This window comes from Athene cunicularia (assembly GCF_003259725.1).
Source record: "Athene cunicularia isolate RWA chromosome 1 unlocalized genomic scaffold, athCun1 chr1_part1, whole genome shotgun sequence".
In the NCBI taxonomy this organism is placed as follows: domain Eukaryota; kingdom Metazoa; phylum Chordata; class Aves; order Strigiformes; family Strigidae; genus Athene; species Athene cunicularia.
Genome location: NW_020799091.1, coordinates 119,243,273 through 119,267,310, shown reverse-complemented (window position 1 = coordinate 119,267,310; position 24,038 = coordinate 119,243,273). Strand labels below are relative to the sequence as shown.

General features: G+C 38.0%; 1 protein-coding gene across 1 annotated transcript in view; it reads right to left on the bottom strand.

Annotated features, from left to right (window-relative positions):
- ABI3BP (ABI family member 3 binding protein) overlaps positions 1–23,832 on the bottom strand; it is a 171,848-nt gene extending 148,016 nt beyond the window's left edge. Inside the window, exon 1 of the mRNA XM_026841045.1 lies at positions 23,648–23,832. Within this exon, the coding sequence (XP_026696846.1) occupies positions 23,648–23,726 (79 nt within the window). The 5' untranslated portion in view covers positions 23,727–23,832. The remainder of the gene's footprint in view (positions 1–23,647) is intronic.
- Positions 23,833–24,038: the final 206 nt, after the last annotated feature.

Sequence of the window (24,038 nt, the reverse complement as noted above, 5' to 3'; positions counted from 1 at the left end):
ATCTATAAACAGAAATTCTAAATGGGATCCCAAAACAGCAACAGCTTTGAGGCAGGACCCTTTAGACCTTTTCTTTATAGCTAGCATATCAAAACCATTAAGAAAGCTTTTAAACTCAAAGGTTAAAAAACCCAGTTCTAGCAGAATATAAACAGGAATATGTATTTTTAAAAATAGAGAATAAGATAGAACAGAAGAAAAGAAAATGAGATTATCTTAAAATTAAAAAATAATAAATCCTTGTCCTCCCCACCCTGTCTTGATAGGGTAGGTCCTTTTCCTCTACTTCACTTTTAATTACAGGATCCTTTCAGTGATGGCCTGGATGGCAACAAACACTGGAGAGTCCCTGCAGTGTTTAGGAAAAAAAATCATATAATCATAAAATAATTTAGATCGGAAAAGACCTCTAAGATTACTGACTCCAACCATAAACCTAACACTGCCAAGTCCACCAATAAACCATGTCTCTAACTGCCACATCTACATGTCTGATGTGACTCAACCACTTCCCTGGGCAGCCTGTTTCAGTGCTTGACAACAGTTCCAGTGAAGAAATTTTTCCTAATATTCAGTGTAAACCTCCCCTGGCACAACTTGAGGCTATTTAATCTCATTCTATTGCTTCTTACTTGGGAGAAGAGACCAACACTCACCTCTCTAGAACCTCCTTTCAGGTAGCTGTAGAGGGCGATGAGGTCTCCCCTCAGCCTCCTCCAGACTAAACACCCCCAGTTCCCTCAGCCGCTCCCCGTACGACCTGTGCTCCAGGCCCTGCACCAGCTCCGTTGCCCTTCTCTGGACACGCTTGAGTCATTCAATGTCTTTTTTGTAGTGAGGGGCCCAAAACTGAACCATAAATTGAGGTGCGGCCTCACCAGTGCCGAGTACAGGGGTCAGATCCCTTCCCTTTCCCTGCTGGCCACGCTATTGCTGACACAAGCCAGGATGCCATTGGCCTTCTTGGCCCCCTGGGCACACTGTTGGCTCATACTCAGCTGGCTGTCAACCAACACTCTGAGGTCCTTTTCTACCAGGCTGCTTCAGACTGTCGTGACCCAGGTTCAGGACCCAGCATTTGACCTTGTTGAATCTCATACAACTGGCCTCAGCCCATCACTCCAGTCTGTCCAGATCCCTCTGTAGAGCCTTGCTGCCCTCAAGCAGATCAACACTTCCACCCAACTTGGTGTCGCTGGCAGACTTACTGAGGGTGTGCTCAATCCACTCCATCCAGACCACTGATAAAGGTATTAAACAGAACTGGCCCCAATACTGAGCCCTGGGGAACACCACTTGCGATCAGCTGCCAACTGGATTTAACTACATTCACCACAACTCTTCAGGCCCGGCCATCCAGCCAGTTTGTTACCCAGTGAAGAGTACGCCTATCCAAGCCATGAGCAGGCAGTTTCTCCAGAGGAATGCTGTGGGAAATGGTGTCAAAGGTTTTACTAAAGTCCAGGTAAACAAAATGCACAGTCTTTCCCTCATCTAGTAAGCAGGTCGCCTTGTCATAGAAGGAGATCAGGTTTGTCAGGCAGGACCTGCCTTTTGTAAACCCATGATGACAGGGCTTGATTGCCTGGTTGTCCTGTATGTGTTGTGTGATAGCACTCAAAATCATCTGCTCCATAACCTTCCACAGCACTGAGGTTATACTGACAGGCTTGTAGTTCCCTGGATCTTCCTTCTGGCCCTTCTTGAACATGAGCATCACATTTGCTAACCTCCAGTCAACTGAGACCTCCCTGGTTAGCCAGGACTGCTGATAAGTGGCTGATTGAGAGTGGCTTGGTAAGCACTTCCACCAGCCCCCTCAGCACCTTCGGGTGGATCCCTTCTGGCCCCATAGACTTGTGTGTGTTCAAGTGGTGTAGCAGATCACTTACCTCTTCCCCTTGGACTATGGGGGCTTCATTCTGCTCCCCATTCCTGACTTCCAGCTCAGGGAGTTGGGTACTCCGAGAACAACTGGTCTTACTGTTAAGGAGGGAGGCAAAGAATGCAACCCCTGCTCTCCAATAAAGGATTGATATAATCTTTCTTTTCCTCTCCTCATAGATCTACTTAGAGGTTCTGTTCCACGCTCTTAACATAACTATCTTCTACCCCTTCTGTAAGCTCCTTGCTTACTATTTACTTCTCTCCACACAGCCGAAGTTTCCCTAGCTGAGAGGGGGGCCCAGTCAATCACAGCAAGAGCGCTCTTCTGCCCTTCCTCTTGAAGGTGTGGCCTGACCCAAAGAGCAACACAGTGCAAGGCAGACAAATAGCCTTTTCCACTATTATTTAGCTGCACCTTTCTGAATGAAAATAACTGTGCTAAAAGCAACACCACGGATGCCACACTTCATATGACTAAAGCACATCCCTTTTCATGGTCTGTGTGTTTTCCAGTATCACTGAAATTGAGGGATGAATTTTAACTTGTAAAACAATAATTATCAGAGGCTCTCCAGTTACCAGAAAGTGTACTGACAGAAGTGGAGCAACCAAGCAAACACTGACAATTTTTTCTATCTGATGTCAAAACAGACCTGAAAATAAATTGAAAATTTCACAAGAAATCTGTTGAAGTTGGTATGCTACAGAAAAAACAATTTACACATGAGGTTTTTCTCTTTTGTTCCTCTTTCTCCCTACTGTTGTGATTTAGCATAGTTACTTTACAGATCAAAAAATAAAGAAGAAAACGCAATAGATCCCTTTGTTAGTTTGTTATTCCTTCTATTACAAAATCCTATTGATTTCTAGCTTATTTCAACACGTAATTACTTTTTATCTGAAGATCACTCAGCTCACCTTAAACAAGTGGCAGTATTCGTGTTCTCTGAAGTGAGGTGTGCTCAACAGTAGCATGACCTGCTCTCATGTTAACCAAGGTGGGAGAGACCACTACACTGAATCATGTACTCTCTTCTACCACTAGTGCTACCTTAACAGCAAAGGTTCCCGACTGAAGTTAGAATCTGAGTTTGCTGGGAACCACAGCTATTGAGCGAGAGCACTTGGGTTCCAGAGAGTGGGAGGCTACACAGGAGACAAAACCAAAGAACGATGAGGACAGAAAGAAGTCAACAAGCACAGAAAGTGCTCTCTGTCATGGTAGAACTACCAATGCATGGTAGATCACTCTCAGTATGGGCTCTTTGTAGGGAATGACATAATATCTCCCCAAACTCGATCAGTGTGCTCTTCTGCCTGCCTGCCAACAGATTAGCACTCCAACATCTTTTCAGAACTCTTCAAACATCCCACTTTTGTGCCCACTGCACACAGTACACTTCTTAGCATCATGCTATAAAAATACAAACACCAGAGTCTGTGAAGCAACCCACTTTTCTTATAGCCAAGTAGATTATTAAGAAATAGTTCTTTAAGAATTACCAAAAAAAGTTAAAATGTTCCAGACCCAAAGAGGTCACATGAGTTCAAAGGAGACTAGGACCCTTATAAACAAATTCAAGCATTTCCTGATTCTAAAAGGAAAAGGCAGCTTTGTGCAGGAGACTGTAAGCCCAGCTCCACTACACTGGTCAGAATTAAAAACAAACAAAAAAGCCTTCCATGAAAACATAACAAAACACAACTCATGTTAAGGCCTATGAGGAAGGGCCACGTGGTCACTTGGAATCCTTGGAGTGAACGAGAGGTATACACGGAGGGCACAGCAGTGCAGACAAGCCTCTGCAGCCAAAGGGAGAGTGAGCTTAACGCTACATGCTGAATAGACACTGCCAGGCTAGTCAAAAGAGGGCCAGCCTGCAGCAGGACACATATAAAGGACTTCATATCAATTAGCTCGGTACATGGGGACTGTTCTCAGAAGCACATTAGCAAAACAGAATTCATTGTGTTAATCTCACAGTATTTTGAACTAACGGGGAAAGCAGACATTCCCATTCTGAGTAATATCGCTATCTTGGCCACCACTCAGATAAACATTCATTAAACGTGATTGAATGGACAAGAGAAGTCACAGGAACTTGACTGCTATGATACTGTGATAAGAACATATTTGATTTTGAGAAAATAACTTTGTCGTATTATGCTTTTAGAACATTTTTGCCCCATCTTCTTGATTAAAGAGTTGAATGATAAACCAGACATGCTCTAATTCCAATGCAGAGAGATTCTGAAATAACCTTACAAAAAAACCCCACTTGCAGGCACAGAGCAAGGCAAGGTTGAGTTTTCCTAACTCACATTCACTTGTATCAGCTTTTGGCGTGTGTTACTGAAACTCTGGTCTTAAGTATTTGCATTTGTAGAGTAATTCTTTTACATTGAGGCCATATCCAAATGGAAGATTCTGGGACCCATAGCTACCCCTGAAAAACAATCTTTCCTTTCATGCTTGCCAACAGAAATTCCACACTGATCTGCAAGTATTCTCTTCAACAAAAGTCAGTTGAGGGCCAAAACCAGCAGGACAAACCGTGCACAGCATATCTGAACTAAAAGCACTAAATTAAGCGCATCAAACCACGTGCAGCGTTAGAATCACTCTAGGGAAAGGACTCTGCCTATAAGGGAAAAGACTTTTAAAGACAGCTGCATCATAAGGGAACCAGACACTGATAACTCTTCAGAAAGAAGAAAATAGCTACAAATGGTCTGAAGAATTCAGCTGGGAGCATCATAGCTTGGCTAGTTGGAAAAATTAAGTGGTCACATATAGGCAACAGGAGCCAAGAGCAAATAAACATTGAAACTTTAGAAAAAATTAACTCTGAATTACCTAACTGAAATTTACATCTTTAAATGTGAAATCAGCTACGGAAAATAATAAACAAAGTATTCAGCCGGACACTTGTTGTTCAAGCTTTCGATCCACCAGGGATTATGTGAAGTATCGTCTTTTTCTTATCACTTTAATTAATCATGGAGTAACAGAGAAAGAGAGGGGAGAATTCATGAGCACTGCTACCATCTCTTATTCACACCAGCTAGTTCTAACTGATGGTTCATATCTAGCTACAAGACAAACAGAGAAGTCCAGTTTTCAATTTCTACTGTCACAGCAAAAGTTCAGTCGAAGCCCTTTGGTTTAGGTCTAACATCCCCCTAAGAAATCACCATTGCAAAGCAGTCTGAAAAGGCAAAGCAGTAATTACGAGGAATAGATTTATAAAATTCCTTTGCTATTTAATAACTGGAGGGAAGTAAAGAGATAAGCAGAATTGGTTCACAGGGCTACTTGCATTAAAGCAGTTTTTGTTCAGGAATTCAGTGTTGGGGACAGTGGTATTTCCAACCTATAAAAGCAAATAAAACCACCTGAGAGTTCACTGCCCATAAAGAACAAACAAAATAATTTTGTTTCAGTAACAAAGAATTAAAGCCTTTGAAATTCTGTGTCCTACGCCCCACTATATCATTGCAGTATGGTTGGTAACAATAGATGTGGTGTTAGTTAAGATTGCCAGATGGTTTGATTTTCCTCTGTTTCAAGGAACGTGAGAGAATTTGGGTGATGAGGTGACTGGTATGTGAATTAACTGACTCTTTTCTGTTTCTACCCAAACCCCAAAACATATCTTGGCCCTGTGAAATAATGTATCTTCAGCTGAAGAGCATTCTTATTTCTGTAACTTAAGAAGATATTTCAACAGCTGGCTGATAATTTACTAGTTTATTATTAATTTACATTAATAATACCTAGTAATTAACACATTAAGAAGTAATATCACACTGCTGATATAGCAACAAACTTCAAGAATGAAGCACAAATGAAATGAAGTAACCATTTTTTGTTTTGAAATAAGTTCAACTTGGCAAATTACATTTTGAGATATCTGTTTGCCTGCTTCACTGAAGGTTCAGGAAAAGCAGTATCAGGACAAGATGTAACTTTCACTTATTCTATGATTCTACCACTGCACTTAAGTGCGTATGGTCTCTTGTGTTCTGATACAATCCTATTTTTTGTTTTTATGCATAGAGTGAAAAGACTTGAACTCTGCCCTACAAAACTAGAGGGTGAATACAGCTGTACTGTATTACAGCAAATTTGGCTTCATCATCAGAATTCCTTTTGCCTTACATTGAAACTGTTTGTTTTTCACCATTCCACAGATTTTAGAGGGCATGAAGGCAAGACCTAGCACTGCCTCCCAGAGTGCTAGACAAATGAAGCGTTCTTTAAGAAAATTTTTAGCACCATCTATTTGTGAGCACGACCTCACTTCTAACATTCAAATTGTTCACAGCAGTGCTTTCATTTTCCAAATGTGGTGCCATAGTACCACCAGCCAAAACTTCAATGATAATCCAACACTGTGTAACTTTTATTTTAGCTATTTTATATTTTTGTACTTACTTTGGCTCCCAAACATGGAGAAATATTGGTTGTTTGGCTCAAAAGCAAATATAACTTAAAACAGGAAGCATTTAAAAATAGTTCTGTTTCTATGCAGTAGAATAAACAAGACATACTTCTAAGATAGCCACAACTATAGAATCACAGAATAACTTAGGGTGGAAGAGACTTCTGTAAGTCATCTAGTCCAACCCCCTGCTCAGAGCAGACCTAATCAGATCAGATAGCTCAGGGCCACATCCAGCTGAGTCTTCAACACCTCTAAAGACAATAGATTCCATAACATCTCTGTTAAAAAAAAAAAAAAAAAAAAAAGTCCTAATACCTAACTGGAATTTCCCATGTTCCAACTTGTGCTCAGTGCCTCTTGTCATACTGCTGTGGGATTCTGCAGAAAATCTGTCTGCTCCTTTGTACCCTCCAGTGAGGTGTCTGCGGACAGTGTTAGATCATCTTTCTCATCACAGATTACATAAAACACCAACACTCGCAGCTACAAAATCCACATTAATAAATACTCTGAACAATGAAAATAGGTGACATATAAGCCATACCCTTAAAAAGGGCAACAAAGAATACCTTATTCGGAGAGGGTAAGCTAAAAGCATTGTACGTAGTTGTGTCATTTGCAAGTGAATTTCCTGAATTAAATATTTTTTCAAAATATTAGTATGCCTACACTCTGTACACAAGTCTAACATTACTTCAGAAAAATAGGCAATAAATGCGCAGCAATTAACTTCGCGAAACACCTATGTGCATGTGTATCTACAAAGGTAGTCTAACTCACTAGCTTTCAGCTTACACTCACAGGATCTGTTTGCTCAAGCAGCTTCCAAAATAGATGAACAAAAGCAATGTTATTCTTACCTACAGATCAACATTTATTACACTGAGATCCAGTGGCACATCTTTAGGGATGAGCAATCAGAAAAGTTTCATCACTACAATTCTTGTTCCAGTCCTAACACTTTCCTTAACCTGAGTTCTCTGCCCCCAGGCTATTGATTCTGTTCATTTCAAAGCCATTCTGTTCGTTCAAGGAAGCAACTGAGAAACAGAAGTAATCATTTAATTTGAAATGTTACTTTTTCACCTACAATGACAGTTTATTACAGAAACAGTAGACTTTTCTTACTTTGACTATGGCGCTTCATATACAGAATGAATAAAGCTTGTTATTTTAAGCCTTATTATCAAGGCTTATTGCTTATTAATAATGAGAAACTAGTAATTGATTTCACTTATGAAGTTTTGAAGTTAGCACCTCTTTTCAACTCCCACTGTAAATGAAAAAGTAGATGTAATAGCATGGTAAGCACAACCCGTCCCATGACTTGCAGTCATTTAGAAGAGAAGAAAAGACATCACTTAAGATCCAGACACTCTAAATTCCGTCTAACTTCTGATGTCTAGTGAACTGTAAGCTTCTGAGGAGGATCTGTGTGTTAAAGAGGAAGCCACCTTCTGTCAGCCAACAGGAAATACAGAATTTCAATTAAGACTCTTCGGGAAATAATCTAGAACAAGCTGTAGCAGGCTAACTTCAAGACCAGAAAAAAAACCAAAAAAACCCCAAAAACAACAACAAAAAAAACCCCAACATCTTATTTTCCTGTAACCCTCCATACTGTATTTTTTAGCTTCTCCTGGTGCTGAAATAATCTTTTAAGCCAGTACAATCACAACACAAACGCTTGGTCCATTTACTTGTTTTCAGAAATTGCATTTAATGACCTGGAGTTACCAGGTGGACATTCTGTCATCAGTTGTCTTGTGCTACAAGAATAATCCGTTGGAGTTCCAACTTCACTACTTGCCCAACTCAGAATAAAGATGCTTTCAAGACATTTTAAAATAATTTCCCTCTTGTCTATGCCTTCAAAATACTTATATTTGAAAGATGGCAACATTTTTAGGCACATCAACATTATTAACAGACTGAACACAGCAAATAGAACAGCATAAATTATAATTCCCTCCGTACTTCTTTCATATCATGGGTTGATTTTGGAAATTTCATTTATAATATGAAACTCCACAAAAGGAGTACAAACATCTGAAATACTCAGTAGGAAAACCCCTCAATACTGGTGTTCAGCTGAAGGCAGTAACTCACTAAGACCTCCATAGGAAGAGATGTTCTGTGAGGGCCCACAGTCAGACCCATCCCTTCCAGTACCCCTTCTCACAGCAGTGTTTCAGGATTACTGAGATATCTTCCTTCAGCTGCAATGCACATTTAGTTTTACTAATGCTAATCTGATGTGCTGTTTTTTAAGGATATAAACTAAATAGATATTTCTCAGAGAAACTTGTTAGAGAATTTATATCACAAAACTGTATAGTTTTTAAAACTTCCTTTCCCAGTTCCTCTCTAGTGTTCACTACAGTTCAGAACTGACTTAATGAGCTTAGCTTGCTATTACTTTAGGACCAGTAAGGACTGTCCAAAGGTAAAGATGTAGTTATCAGGAATTACAGCTTCTATGTATCTACATAAAGGAATGTACAAAAAGGAATTTATTACTCGTATGCTGCCATCTCTCTCACCTGTTCTCAGGTCATTCAAGTACTTTTTTGAAGTTACACTTCCATCCTTTTCACTATCTCCCTTATAACAGTCCTTACACAAGCTAGTTTAAAATTATTTTTAATTGTATTAAGTACAGTAACTATCCTTATTTTTAGGGTAGAAAGCTGAAAAGAGCCTGGATTTAAACTCAGGATCCTGCTTCAATGGTCCAACCCCTATTTCTAGGTTTCATTGTGCAGCTTATTTGCCATTATTTGTAAAATGGCAAACAAAATCAAAAACAAGCAAAAAAAAGTGTTGTTTGAGAATAACCAAGTCTGCAGCTCTGATGGAAAAGGGAACAGGAGTCAAACTTCTGAAAACTTCTTTGGACAGAGTTCAAACCACCTGTCCCCGGCTTCTTTCATGAGATATTTTTTAATTATTTTTTTTTTTAAATCTTAGAAAATTCCACTCTTTTCTTTGCCCAGTCAGTAAACTTCCTTGTGTTTAAAGGTCAAATATGTGTGCTAAAAAAATAATTTAAACACAATTCAACATTGAACAATTCAACATTTTTGAAGAATAGGGATAGATAAAAGTCTATCCATTATCTTCAATGCATAATGCCCCCTGAAACTCCTTGAAGTTGAAAGATTTTTGACAGATATTACTTTTCAAATCAACAGCACATAAGCCACAAAACATAAAAGGACATTATTTGTCCATGAAAAAACTCAATGTTAATAAATCAACCTCTAACTCTTATTTCAGTTTAGATTACAGATCACTTATTTGCACTAGGATAAAGCTTGATTTGGACTTGGTCTAATTACAATCTCCAGGGCACTGTTCCCCTGGCTTTACTCTCAGAGCTAGTTGTTTGTTGTTGTTTTTTCCAGACTGGCCTAGCATGTCTTTTTCTGGGCTGATGCAACTCCACCTGGACAGATCTGATGAGACAGTGACTGCATCTTGCCCAGAAGAGCTGGTCTTTCCAATCCTGGCTCCTTTTCCTGTCCAAGGAAACAGGTCCAAGTCAACTCCACCCAGGCTGGACTATGAAGAAAACTGTATCATGGCCAAAGAACCTGACAGATTCTGCATAAAGATATTCAGTAAAGGCATGTAGAAGACTGGGGAGCAAGAAAAGTCTCCCAAGTTTTCTAGGTCTAACTCTGGTTTAAGCCTTCAAAGAGCACCAGCTAATGCAAACACCAAAAGGGAAATGTGGTCTTTGGACATGGCTGCATATAAGGCAGTCTAGAGCTGATCAGCTGAATAAAAACATCGACTTTCTTTAACAACAGCTTCTCAACACGGAAAGCTCAATAGCATACTATGGAATTAAGCAGGTGAAAAATTCAGATCCTGTTAGTCTGGGTCTGACCACAAATTACAAACTAATTGAAGTGATCAGTATTAAAGACTGTGGACCTTAATGCAGCAAGATTCTTAAGAACATGTTCACTGGCAGGCAGGGCTTAGCTTTACCACTGCCATTACCTATTCAATGACAGCCAGTGTTCAGCATCACCGCTCCCATAATCAGCTTCTCATCTACAAACATCAGTGCATTTTTGAAGAATCAAAAATCAGAGGCATAATGAAAAACAGTATCTGGAATTACAACTACATTTGCTTCTGAGAGAATGAAGATACTGTACTTTACAATCCCTGATGTTATCATTCATTACTGAATACACAGATAATCTGCTACATGGATTGATGTGCACCTAGATTGCAGTGAGGTTCTCACATTGTAGCAGTCATTTTGAAGTCTGTTCCTTACAGGTGATCACTATGTATTACATCAGAATACATAATTTTGTTTTTTTCAGTACATACATTTTTGGATTGATTTGCTATGCAACTATTCATCTGGAGATCTTTTAAAATACTTTGAAAGAATGGTGTCAGATTTAAAAGAAGAATATGAACTAAGTGATGATGAGAAAGCATCATTTCTACTAGGTTAGAATACAACAGCTTTGAATAATGTTAAAAAAAACCCCAAGCAGTATTAAACTGATATTTGCATGTTTTTCAGTATCCATAGACAAAATAGGTAGTCATATACTAAAATCTTCCTTCTGTGATAACTATTATCTTATTTGTCATACTCCAAGCAGCTGAAAGAGCAAGTCTTTAGGTCAGTATTCTGTAACATTGGCTTAGCTGTTTTCATAGCTAATTTTGTTTTACCTGCTTCTCTAATTCAGCACACGGTCATTTTTTAAGGACAAAACTGCTTAAATATGATAGTATTTAGACAGCTAGTAAGGTTTTAAAGCTATACTAACAGAGTAAATGTGAAACCAGCAGGTACTTCCAACTGAAGTTGTAAACTAATCTATTAGTCTCAGAATCACCAACATACCTGTTTCAAGATTGTTGCCTTCTCTATTGTAAATCTGAAGAGTTGGCACCCAGACCTTTTATGCGCTAGTCCTCGCTTCTAAAAAGATCTCTTTATCACTAATAAACCAGTGCATGGATCACTATAAAGCAGACCAACTTGATAAAATCCAGCAAAAAAAAAGCAAAGCCAATGACTACAGGTACAGACTATGTTACCCAGGAAAAAAGCCTGAATAAATAGGAGTCATCCACTTTAGAGGAGAAGTACATAGATAGATATGAAGACAGTATCCAAATATATAAAACAAACAAATCCCTGAGGGAAACCAGTATGAATAAGTTCTGCTCCATATCTGTGAAGAGCAGAAGTGAAATAAACTGTAACAAGGAAGGTAGCTGTAAAATTGATAAAGGCAGTGAAGCTCTGGAACAAACTGCCTCAGGAATAAGCACAAGGGGTCAAAATTATTTCAGTAAGTCCATTTCAGTCCTGTGTTTTTTTGTAGAAGTTAGCATTTTTCCACTTGAAGTCTACTGGTTTTTCTCCTGCACCATTAAGCCCCAAAAAGGGCTGCCCTCCTCAATGCTATGATTGAATTTCAATATCCTACTTCCTACCTTAACATGTAGATATTGAAAATCCAATAAGGCATGATCTCTTCATCATACAGACAAGCATAAGAGAACTGCCAGGAAGAGGCAAGATTAATTTGTTATAAGAGAACAGAAAATATCTCAGTGCAATTGCTTGAGTAACGGCAAGAAAAAGCATCCAGGAAACTGCAAGCTGTTCAGCCCAACCTTGATGAACAGGAACAGATGATCACATCTATGCAAATGCTGAACAAGAAGGTGATTCAGAACAGCCAGCACAAATTTACCAAGGCCAGACTGTGCCTGACTAACCCTGCTGCCTTCTGTAATGCTATTACTGGTTTTGCATACAAGGGGAAAGTGGTGAATGTCTCTTACTTCGACTTTGACACAATCTGCACAGGTATCCTTCTAGCCAAGCCGGAGAAATGCAGTTGGAAAACTGGGCTCAAAGAATAGCAGTCAGTGGTTAAAAGTCAAAAGTCTCCATTGGTAGTCTTTCTGGTTCTTGAGCAACATCCACAGTAATACCTAAATTCATTTCAGTGAGGGAGACTGTTTTGTGATTTGTTTACACTTGGGAAAGAACTTGGGTTGGGCAAATAAAAGAAGATGAGCTGTATATAACGATCTGCTTTCAAATTGAAGGGAGACAAACTAGGCTGAGACACCCATTCAGAAACAGGTACACATGAAGGTACCTTCCTAAATCATCTTTACAAAATGGCAGTACAGTAAGTGAGACAGACACTGCTGCACTTCTGATACATCAGTGAGTCTGAATGGTTTGTTCCTCTCTTAAGATTTAAGTAAAGATACCCACTCCCATCTCATATGAACAACAGTCCAGTCTGTGGTTTAGTTCACAGATTCGCAAAAGATCATATGAAAGGTATCTAAAATAAAATATCTTTGAACAGAAACAAGTATTTAATCAGAAGGCAATGCCATAACCTATTTCTAGCAGAAACATCTAGAAACAGAAAAGTACAATATGCCCATTACATTGAGAATGCACATGTAGGGACCATGCCCATGACAGCACAAGACTTTCAACAATTCTTAAATGTATGCAAGCTTGTAAGAATGTAATTAGTAACTTAGCACTGTCTAATTTCTATTTCTAAATTCCCTGTTATACTATGTATAGTTGATACAGGCCTCTTTAAAATAATTCACATCAAAAGATGAAAATCGAACGGGATCATCCCTTCTCTGAAGTCACGATGGCTTTTCACTCCCAACGCTGCAGCCATCATATGATCACACAAAGCATGTGAGTTCTCTACTCAAAATCTTCTAACATCCAAGACGTACAGGACTTCAAATAGTACAAGGTTTAATAGCTTTGGATGTACACTTGGCAATGGTGCATATTCTGTGTTTTAACTTTGGAATAAGTTCCCCACTTTTCAGAGGCAGACAGCTGATAAAGCAATTAAATATCTGAAGCATATGTAAGAATTCTTAGGTGTTGCTGTGTATCATACACTAAACTCAGAAAGAATAAGCAAGCTTCATCAGTTAACAAAACCAAATATGAAATGCTGTTATGCTTTGAGGACTGTAAATTGGTCTTGTCAGTGCAGTCAAGTCTATCAGCAAAGCTTTAAACCAGTTATTCCCTTTCAGTTCAGAAAGCTATAGACACAAACCAAAAAAAAAAAAAAAAAAAAGGCTCCATGTTCCCAACAGAGCAGTCAAAATAAAGTGGTTTCACTTATGGTCTTGTTCTCCAAACTGAACATTCTCACACACATATCTATGACACTAGCTGGATATAGACAAGCCCTACAAGGGTTGATTCCAACTGCATATAGTTCTTCCATCTGGAAAATGTATCTCATCTTGCACCATCAGATGAGATGAATCTCAAGACTGATGACCTGGATTCTTATTAAAAAAAAAGTAACAGTTTAAGAAAAATCACAGGTGACCTTTCATATCTTCTGTCTTTCTCCAAATCCTGAGTTTGCAGAGATCAAAGGAAAGCTGCTACAGTTCAAGCAAATGTCTGAAGAAAGAAGCAACAGACTTCCAGTAAGTCTTTGATTAAAGAGTGTGAAAATAGAAATCATTAATAAGATAAACACTTGATGAATTTAGGAAGCTGTATCAAATTCCAGAATTTGCCAAAAATTCTTTTTTTCAGCACTATGAACACCTTCTGAAGCAGAGGCATTGTTAACTCATCTTAAGAAAAATAAAATCTGAAGTAAATTTTCTAAATCAATGGGTTAGAGAAAAAAAATGGAAAACAAAATTTATAGTAAGCATACAACATGTAAAATAAAAGCTATGTGTATGATTAAGGGAGTACCAAGATAAGTAACAAATACTTATTTTTGCTACTAACAAAGTGTTTTATCTGTTCTTCCACCTATTTCCCTTCCTACCCAGGATATGGCAAGAATTATACTTTACATTCTCTGACTATATTTCCAAATTCTGTACCCATTACATCACCTGCTCCATTTTCACCACATTGCCTTTTATCTACAGAGACAAAAGAAAGCAGCAGGGAATAATCTCTATTTATAACCCATCCTTCTACATCCATCTTTATTTATTTTTTTTTAAATTCTCCATCCACTGTTTTACTGGAAGAAAAGGAAAAATTCTGATTAAGAAAACACTATCTGCTACACTAAAGGAAGGCTTACGCTAATTTTAGGGCAGGATAGGGGCATGTACACCATCACCTAGGCAATTTCTGTATGACTGACTTTGCATTTTTACTTGTACTTCAATCAGGCATGTATCCAATTGTTCATGGAGAACTTATGGTATGTAGAAAGTTATGTGTCTCTCATCACTGATCTTGTAATCCATTGTACAGCAGATTATATTAATTCCCAAGGAATGTTGAGTGATTTAAGAGTGAGTATATATATATATATATATATATATATAAAAAACATAAATATTGCTTCATGACTTCACAGAGTTTTAAAATGAGATGGTCATTCCCATGCCAGTTTGTTTGACAACTTGTAGCGTTAAAACATTTGTCAAAGCAAATTAATGGTTAAAAAAAAAATAATAATCTAGAAAAGCCAGGTCATGGGAAAAAATATTCACAATGCCTGAGATTTCTACACTGAAATAGAGCATAAATAATAATATCTATTTCTTCTGTGTGGTAGAGCTTCTGTAGGTTTTCTTCAGCCTTAATACTATGAACAATCTCACATTCCCTTCAAGTTAATATACTAATAGCTTATGAGGTCTATTTGTAAATTCTGTTAAGTATTTCCAAGTGGAAAGGGGACACAATAAACATGTTACTTTATTGAGAAATTTTCCTTTCTAAGAATTTGTTACTGCACGTTAACAACATACTAATGCTTTTATCAACTGCTATTTGACCATGTTACTAAAACTGGGAAAGTACAGTGGGATTGATAAAAGTCCAAAATACTAAAACGAATAATTTTTGATGCAAAGCATTTACCAAAAATGAACTAGATCCCACAATGATTTTGTGTGTGCACACATATACCGCTGTGTGCTAGAGAGCCCATGTGAAATCACCCTCATGACTTGCTTACTTGTGTGCAAGTTTAGTCTGAGTATAAATCTTCCATTGGAGCAAAAATTACTAAATCTGTCCAAAATTCAGAACAGGTTTTTTAGATCAAAAACTTTGCATAATTAGCTGCAATCCTTTCAAAAATACTATTTATGATGTTTATACAAAGATTTGATAGACAACATAAATTAACCATCACCAACTGAGTCACAGCAGATTTATCACCTATTAAGGAGCACTGAATAGTCAACAGAAGCAGGGAGACATTTATTAGAATTGCCAGATTTTGCCTTCCTTATAATTAAAACAAAAAGCAGGCAGAAAAGCTGAAGAGATGCAGTATTTATGCTTATCACAGCATAACTAAAAGCTGGTTCTCATCAGTAAAGGAGCAAATAATGGGCTCCCAATGTGGATCAATCTCACAGTTGTGTTAGTAATACAGTAAAATAGTAAATAACTGTTAAATAAGCTTTACAACAAAGGAAGGAGACTTATTGATTCCAGCTGAATGTGCAACCCCTTCACTATTACCTGAGACAGTTCTTCATCAAACTGAAGGGAATTCATGGTTCTCAAACCTGAGCGCAGCCATTTCCCTAACTGTGTAACAAGCTATTCTTCAGCACACACCGTGCTATAAATAAAAACTGTGCCTTGCCATTTAACCCAACAACTTCACTGTTTGTGTGAGCCAAAGACAATGGAACTCTGCCAAAATTTCCAGGTCTGACAATACAGCTTTCTTCCTATTATTTGTACGCCAAAGCTCAATTTCTTACCAACTTTCAGACTACTACACCCATTCCTTTATTTTGAGCTGTGCTTGTGCATGCTGTACAAACACACTGAGATTTAAAAAGTGATAAGTGATAAGGTCTGAAGTCTTGCATTTTTCTTGCTGTGCATTTTTTCTTGTTCATGTATAGGCTTGAACTGTGGTAATGAGGGAATCAAGACTGCCAGAAAATGTTTTCATTTCAAAGTCAGAAAACCTTCTGGGACATTTCAAGTTTACATATTTGTATTTTTGAAGCAACCACAATTTTATGTATTCTAAAATGATTCCAGACTTTTACATCATAGAAAGACAAATTGAAGTGAATAATTAACATAAAGCAGAGGCAAGCAGCTGACAAAAGGAGAAGAGATTTTTCCCTATACAAGTTCAAAAATAATGTTATCCCACATACACTGCCAGTCCTCTAAAACTGGCCAGGTTCCCAAAGTATTAATTATGTAAACTCATATCAAGCACTCTGTAGCCATTTATAGATTCGTACACTAAGGCCACAACTGCTGGTGATAGGAAAGAATATTACAGTCTCTTACTGTTTTATTGAATCATGTTTTTCCTGAGCAGATTTCAAGAATAATGCAAAACCTTAGAACTATATAAAGATGCAGAAAAACCCTACAAAAGAAATTCCCTCACATTTTGAGAATCCATTGTGTCACTGACTCTCTAGCTTGAATGACAGCACTGACTTACAATCCCTTATTAAGTACGGACAGTAACACTCTAGTGTTAGCACACTACACACACACAATAAATAAAAATCAAGTCACACCCAGAGGTTTAGGTACTTCATCATGTTTACTGAAGAGGTTTTATTCACACGGAGCCCTGCTGCCTTGACATATTTGTTCAAGGTAAACTGGATTTGCATAAAATCCATGGCTACAACTAGCCTAAGGAAAAACAGTGGATTCACTTGTCTCTTTTTTTTTTTTTCTTCCAGAAAACACTAAACAATATTAAATCATTACAGAGTAATGGATTTCAGCAGCAACTCTAAAGTACTGTGCAAAACAGAGGTTGGATTTTTGTCTACCAACCTCTGAGCAAGTGCAGCAAATACTCCCAGACTGGGAGAAGACTAGCTTTCTTCCAATAAAAAAGCATTCCCTACCTCCCTGCCTTTTGATCTAGTATCTACAATAGCTAGTGCCTCAACTCTTCACCAGCATTTTTTCAGCATTTCTGAAGTGGCGAAGGCTCTGGGTTGATATTCTTAATGTGACCATCCTACATAACCTCGCCTGGATATCTGCACCTTCTGATGATGTCCCATTAGTAAAGCAATGCGTGCAAAGACATTAAATTCTGGTGACCATAATTACAACCACAACTTCATCAGCAGTGGAAATTCATTTGGTGGTTCAAAACCTGACCTGATTTTCTTCACCTTGACACAACACACATGGGTTTGCTCAAGTAGGGAGGCTTAGGGCTGATTTAGCCAGAGTATAATTGCACATGGCTTGTGTGCTTTGAGTGGCAGCTGTGCTAGGAAAGCTGGCACTTTGATCACACAAAGGTTTCATTCAGGATACTGCTAGTAATCACCTTCATGAACCCTATCCTCACAACAAAATAAGACAAATATATATTTCATAAAGCAAATTTGTATTACATACATGTTGGCCTGTACTGTAAAAAAAACAATTTCTAACTAAGGGCATATGAATTAAGGTCTGTCAGGCAAGCTTTGGTGGCATCTGACTTGCTTCTGGGTGCACTCTTCCACTTGGGAGCAAATTACAGACTGGGCTGTTTTGCTAATGACACCTATTTTAGGCCACTATCCTTCCAGAACACAAACACCTGCTTCTCTTCACACCAAGATTTAATGAGATTGCTGCACAAACCATGTCAGTAAGTCTTCAACCATCTCCTGCAAAAGGCAGTAGTCAAGAACACAGCAACAAATTTATCATGCTTACCAACAATTTCAGTCCACACTTGAATTTCCCCAAGGAAAAGAAATTCACTAGGAGCTGTATGAGAAGTTCTGACTATGGCAGGTCACTGCTAGCTGTTTTTACCCCCTGGAGCAGACAGAGCTTTCTGCTTGAACACGCAATGTGTAATACACACCTGGTAAGTTCAAGCCCTCCAAAGAAGCCTCAGACTCACTGACCATTCACAGCTCCACCAGTCAATAGATATACAGTAGGTCTGGCCAAAGAGCAGCAGCAGGATTTAGCCTATAGCCCTCCCTTCAGGTGAGTTATGTAGCCTGTCCTGCTGGAATGGATAGATAGAAAAGATTATATGGAGGAGGACTGAAAAATAATATTCAGTGATACTTGGGAACATTAAAATTAAAATGAAAAGGTGGAGGGTTATATAGATTACCCAGCAGTGAGATCATTTTAAAGGCATTCATATGCTACGGAATTTAATCCTGGCAGAATCCACCCATATGTATCATCACACTGTCACATCACTGCCTGTGCCAGTATAAGAATGGAATTTTGGTATTACAGATTTTCCTTGAACTCAGAAGTCTGACACTCAGTACTGTGTTTTGATGCATTTTTTGTGCGATCCTAGGACACAACTGTCTGCATGATAAGATAACTTTGATTAAATGAGCTGCTATAATGACAACGTTCTTACAGGTTGTTTCCATTTTCAGCAAAGAATGAGCCAAATTTGCCATGACATATCTACTGTCTGAAAACTCTAGCCACTCAATTATACCAGATAAAGGATCCCTTTGAAATTTCTTATAGGATTTTATTGTCATTTATGTGCCATTAAACATGATACAAGTATTTGACACAAATCAAATTAATTTTGCTTTTCTCTTTCCAGACACTTAAAAAAAAAAAAAAAAAGTTCAATAGTTTAGTTTAGTCCAAACTGGCTCTCCTTCATTAAGAACATGTTTTTTAAAGGTTGATGCACTGTGCATTTTGAAAAATAGTTCCCAAAAAGATGTTTTGTAAACCATGGAAAAAGTAACATATAAACCACATGTCATTTCACTCCTTTTGTGGTATTTTGATATACCAGCTTTATTATATGTTCAAGAAAAACAACTTTCAGGAGACTTTTCTCTATCTTACAATTTCTGCCCTACTATCCTACAGCTACCAAAGGGGTGCTGGGTGGGAGGGTGGCACAAAAGTTTAAGGTTTTGGCTGTTGCAGTACTGTGACTGTGATACATTGAATAACTCAACATTGTTTTAACAGCTTGACACCAGTAAGTGAAAACACATGCCGAGTTTAACCTCTGGTTAGGAAGAAGTATTACATAACATAGCACAGCCAGCAAATTTAGCTATGAATAAAATTAGCCCATTCCTTTCACAAATGTCAATGGTAAGTTTGCAAGTATATTGTAAATACAGTATTCACTCTCAAAGGGATGTCAGTCATAATTACCATAAATACAAATCTTAGCTAGTAGTTATCAACAATATTTTCTAACATTCCTGTATACTTACCAAACAACAACAAACCCCCCCAGTTTAAACTATTATTTTTCCAACTTATCTCCACAGTTGACAACTGTGGAAACAAGAAAGTTTTAGATCTATTTTTTCCCGCATGAGTTTGTAAATCAGGCTCTTTCACATGGTCCCACAAGGAATGTCAAGTCTGTACTCTTTTTCCCTAAGAAGGCAGTAACCAGGAGGAAGGTGAATTAAGGTTCCCTGAGCCCTTCCTGGAAAGCAGAACAGGACAGGCCTAAATCCTGGAAAGTAGAACAAGGGTGAGCTTGAATTCCAATCTACCTGATGACTAATTCAAATAGTAGGAAAACCACAGAGGTTAGAAACATGGGGGAAAAAACATAAAATACAAAACCCACCAACAAAATCAAACCAAAACAGAACAACATTCAGACTCTTCTTTTTAAAAACTTTATACAACTGTAACTCTATAAGAAGGGATCAATGGATCAACCCCAAATTCTTTTCAGCTCTACCAAAGAAAAACAGAACATGAAGATACACAAAAGCTATCAGAAACAGATATTATAGTGAAAAACTGAATTTCTAAGCACATCTATGTTGTAACTGGAAAGTCAACTGGCAAAAATCAAAAACATGTAATACTGTTTTACCAAACACTAAGAACTTGTTCCATAACTGTTGCCTTCAACAACATTTGTATCAGGTCCAGCTGGAAAGATGACAGTGAAACATGGTTTACAAGGCACTAAAATCTTGTGGATTATGTCCTGTAACTTGTTTATTTTTGGTTATGTAGCTTTGCTTTTTCACCTCCCTCTCAGGTTCAAGATGCACTGCTTACCAGCTCCTTCTCTAAAGACAGGACTTTTTGTACTCAATCCCTGTCTAGAGAGATAATACTGCCTTCTTCAAGGATGGAACGTTTCAGCTGCACAAAACAATAAAAAATAGAGAAAGTACGACAAGTTATAACTCTGACACCTATACATTGCAACTGTTTCCACCCATCATTAAAATATTTCAAGTACAACAGTGCTGAACTGAAGAATTCTATGTTGGATGACACTGGCATAGTGGCATAATGGAAGAGACAAAAATAAGTTGAAAATGTCCATGCCTCTCTTCTTTCCGATGAAGAAGAAAGCTTTAGAAGCTGGACATGGTTGAAGGGACAGTGGCTCAAACACTTGACAAAAGACTCTCCCTAATAGTACCATCATCTCCAGCCCTGCTGTTCTGTGACCCCTCACATAATCTCCATGGACACTGAGACTACAGAATTTTCTTGGCAGCTGATCCCTCAAATGGATACTCATGAAACACAAACATAATTGTGAAAAAAGCATCACCTCCACAGTAAAACACAATACCCACCAACCTTCCCCTTTCAATTACAGTGCCCTTACTTATATCTATAAAATCTTAATGTAGAAAGAGTCTGAATTATGACACAGTTTATAACTGCCTTATCACTTGTCATTTGCTACCATAAATGTGACAAAGAACTGCAAGAGAAAGGGTGTTCACTTGCGCTGAAGGCACTACACTAGGACCAGATATAAGTACAGACCTATTTTCTATACAGGCAAAACTATTATAATGCAGGATACATAGAAGCAGCGTAAAGTTTCCACTGGAAAATTTAACTGATATTTCCCTGATTTTGATTATTTGAGTTGTGTTAGAAGCATTTCCAAATTATCCCTCCAACAGTGCCTTAATTTTTGAAATAAAAATAATTGAATTTGTTGATGAAGAACACTCTTTTGAGAACAGCAATAACATTTTCTTTGTCATTCTAATCAATCACACACCTGTGCAGGTGAAACTATAAAAATATAAGGGAAAAGGGAGTCATATGTGTTCCAGCCTCCTGAACAGCATATTTGCACACAGTCTCTCCAATAGCTCTTGAAATCACTGACATCCGAAGGCTATACTGGCTCTGCTCCTTTGTAGCTGCAGGAGGCAAGATGTTCTTTCCACCCTGTAACACTGAAAGAAAATCCCGGTCCATGAGACAGGGGATCAGGGTGTTTCACCTCCTAGAGAGAAAACTTGAACACTAGAATTCTGAAGTGGTAGTAAGAATGGCAAGATTTACACTGAGAACCTGTTTGCAGGAGTCCCTGCACCACTAATCAAAGCAAGTTTGGCTAGATTGTTCTCCCTCAAGTTATGAAATTGATTCCACTGTTCCCCATTGAGCAGTAGCAGCTTTGAAAACTCAGTTGCATAGTTTGTGACTTGAAGAGTGTAGGAATCCATTGGAATTTAAGCTTGCTTAGCAGGGCAGAGTAGCCTTCTTAACAGAATACTACCACTACATATCCTCATTCGAAAAACACTTTAAGAGCAAATTACATTCTCTGCTTATGAAAACTCCCTGTCAAACAAAAGTGTTTTAGAAAAAAAAGACAATCCTTTGAACATTTCCAAACAACAGCTAGGTACTAATACACTTGTTTTTTAAATGCAGTCCAATGCAAATAACCTGAGAGTGGCTGCAAACAAAAGAATTGGACTGATGTTGCAACACTGCAATGGGGGAATCTTTAAAGAGCCATTTTATTGAAAAGAAATTAAGTTTCCACCTGCAGCTTTATGCATTTGGCAAACAGAACTTCACTTCTGCAATGTTCTTTTAGGACAGGAAAAAATGCATCCCAAAGTTAATCTCCCACTGACTGTAGTGTATCAGTAGCTTTGTCTGAATGCCACAGTTAACATAACAGCCACTATTCTGTGGTAATGAGCAGAAAGTTCAGTGAAACCATTTAATTATTTAATAAGACAAGTACTAGGAAAGGTCTTTCCCTCAAGGCAGACAATACATACAAGGTTCCTCTTTCTTCAACATCATCCTCTCCTATGAAAACTGTTACATTAATTTACTTATAGATTGCTTTTTTGATAAAACTAAGGTCCTACACTCTGTTTGACTTGAACAACTGCATATCTATCTGTTACTCACAGACTACCCATTGCCCCAGAATGCAGTACTATGCAGAAAACTCCCCATTGTTTTCAGTAGATGAGCTTAAAAGAAAGACACTTCCACAAGAACATCACCAGCAAAGAATTAAAAAAAAAAAAATCTTTAAAAAAAAGTCTCTTGTGGAGGGGTGGGGGGTTGAAAAATCACTTTCCCCCAAAATATTTTTAGGTTCCACATCTATGAACAGAATCTCCTAGAAAGCCATCAAAGTGCTGATTTCTTAATAAATGTTCTCAGAAGGAACTAAATCACAGCTTCCTTTCTAAATGTTACTGGTTGCAGAGACTGCAGATGTAAAATGCATTACAAAGCACAGTGGACTCAGGCAAGCACTTCTACAAAGTCAGAGCAATACGTGCAGTACAGAAACAGTTGTGAAAATGGTATATTAACTACGAAGTGTTTTACGATCTAGATATAGAAATATTATTTTCATGTTATGCTGTGAATGTTCTTCCTGCAGTAATAAAATAGTAGTAAAATGCCAGTGTTACATGGGTCACATTAGCAAGGAAGAGAAGAGATCCCTGCCAGCTTTGCAAATCTACTGTACTTCCAGACTCCAGGAGAAAGGAATAGTTAAACAAATATTCACACAGTTTTGGAGGGTTATATTCTTCTTGTGGAAATTTTCATAAATCATATATCTCTCCCTCAAAATGTATACCAACTGACGTACAAAAGTCAATTCCTATTGAATTGTTAAGGATGGATATAAAGGGAAAGAATAAAAGCTCTTTCAAGACAGAACTGAAATCTTCCACCCACAACACAGGGTGCTTCTAAGCCACATTTTCTTTAAGATCTTAAACCACAAACCTATACAATGCTGTCTAAATCATTATAAAACCACTAAACACAGTTACTTTGTTTCACAGTACTTTTAGAGTCACAAGATACCATGAAAATATTTGAGCTTGTTTTATTCTAGATCTTTAAAGTTACTCTCTTCTACCTGGACTTTGCTTTCTTTCATCTTTTCTATTACCTTTAATAATTCCTAACATGTTGAAAGCAAATTTCCATGGCAAAACACAAGCATTATAAAACAAAAAGCCCCGCAACAGAAAAACAAACAAAAACCCAGAAAGTTGTCATAGCTACTTGCCTCTTGGCAATTTCTGAGCATTTCCCAGGTTTAGTGCAATATATCCACAGAAAAGGAGAAAGACCAATCTTGACATCATGGTCACAAACCCAACCTCGCACTGGGAATGATTCTGACAGGTATCACACAAAAGAACTGCAGCTGCATTTAAGTGAACTGTTCTCTCTGTGACAAGAGGCAGTAACACTTTGACACAAGCTTAGTTTACACAGTGGGAGGAGACAGGATGACATCATTCACTCCCACTGGAAAAAGAGAATTAGCATTAAGAAAAAATTATCAGGCTCCCCCTACAATATTTTTTTCTGGGGTTTGTTACAAGGTCTTTCCACTGCTCAGTATAAGAAATTATCTCCTGATCACTTAAATTCCATGCAAATAAAACCAGAAA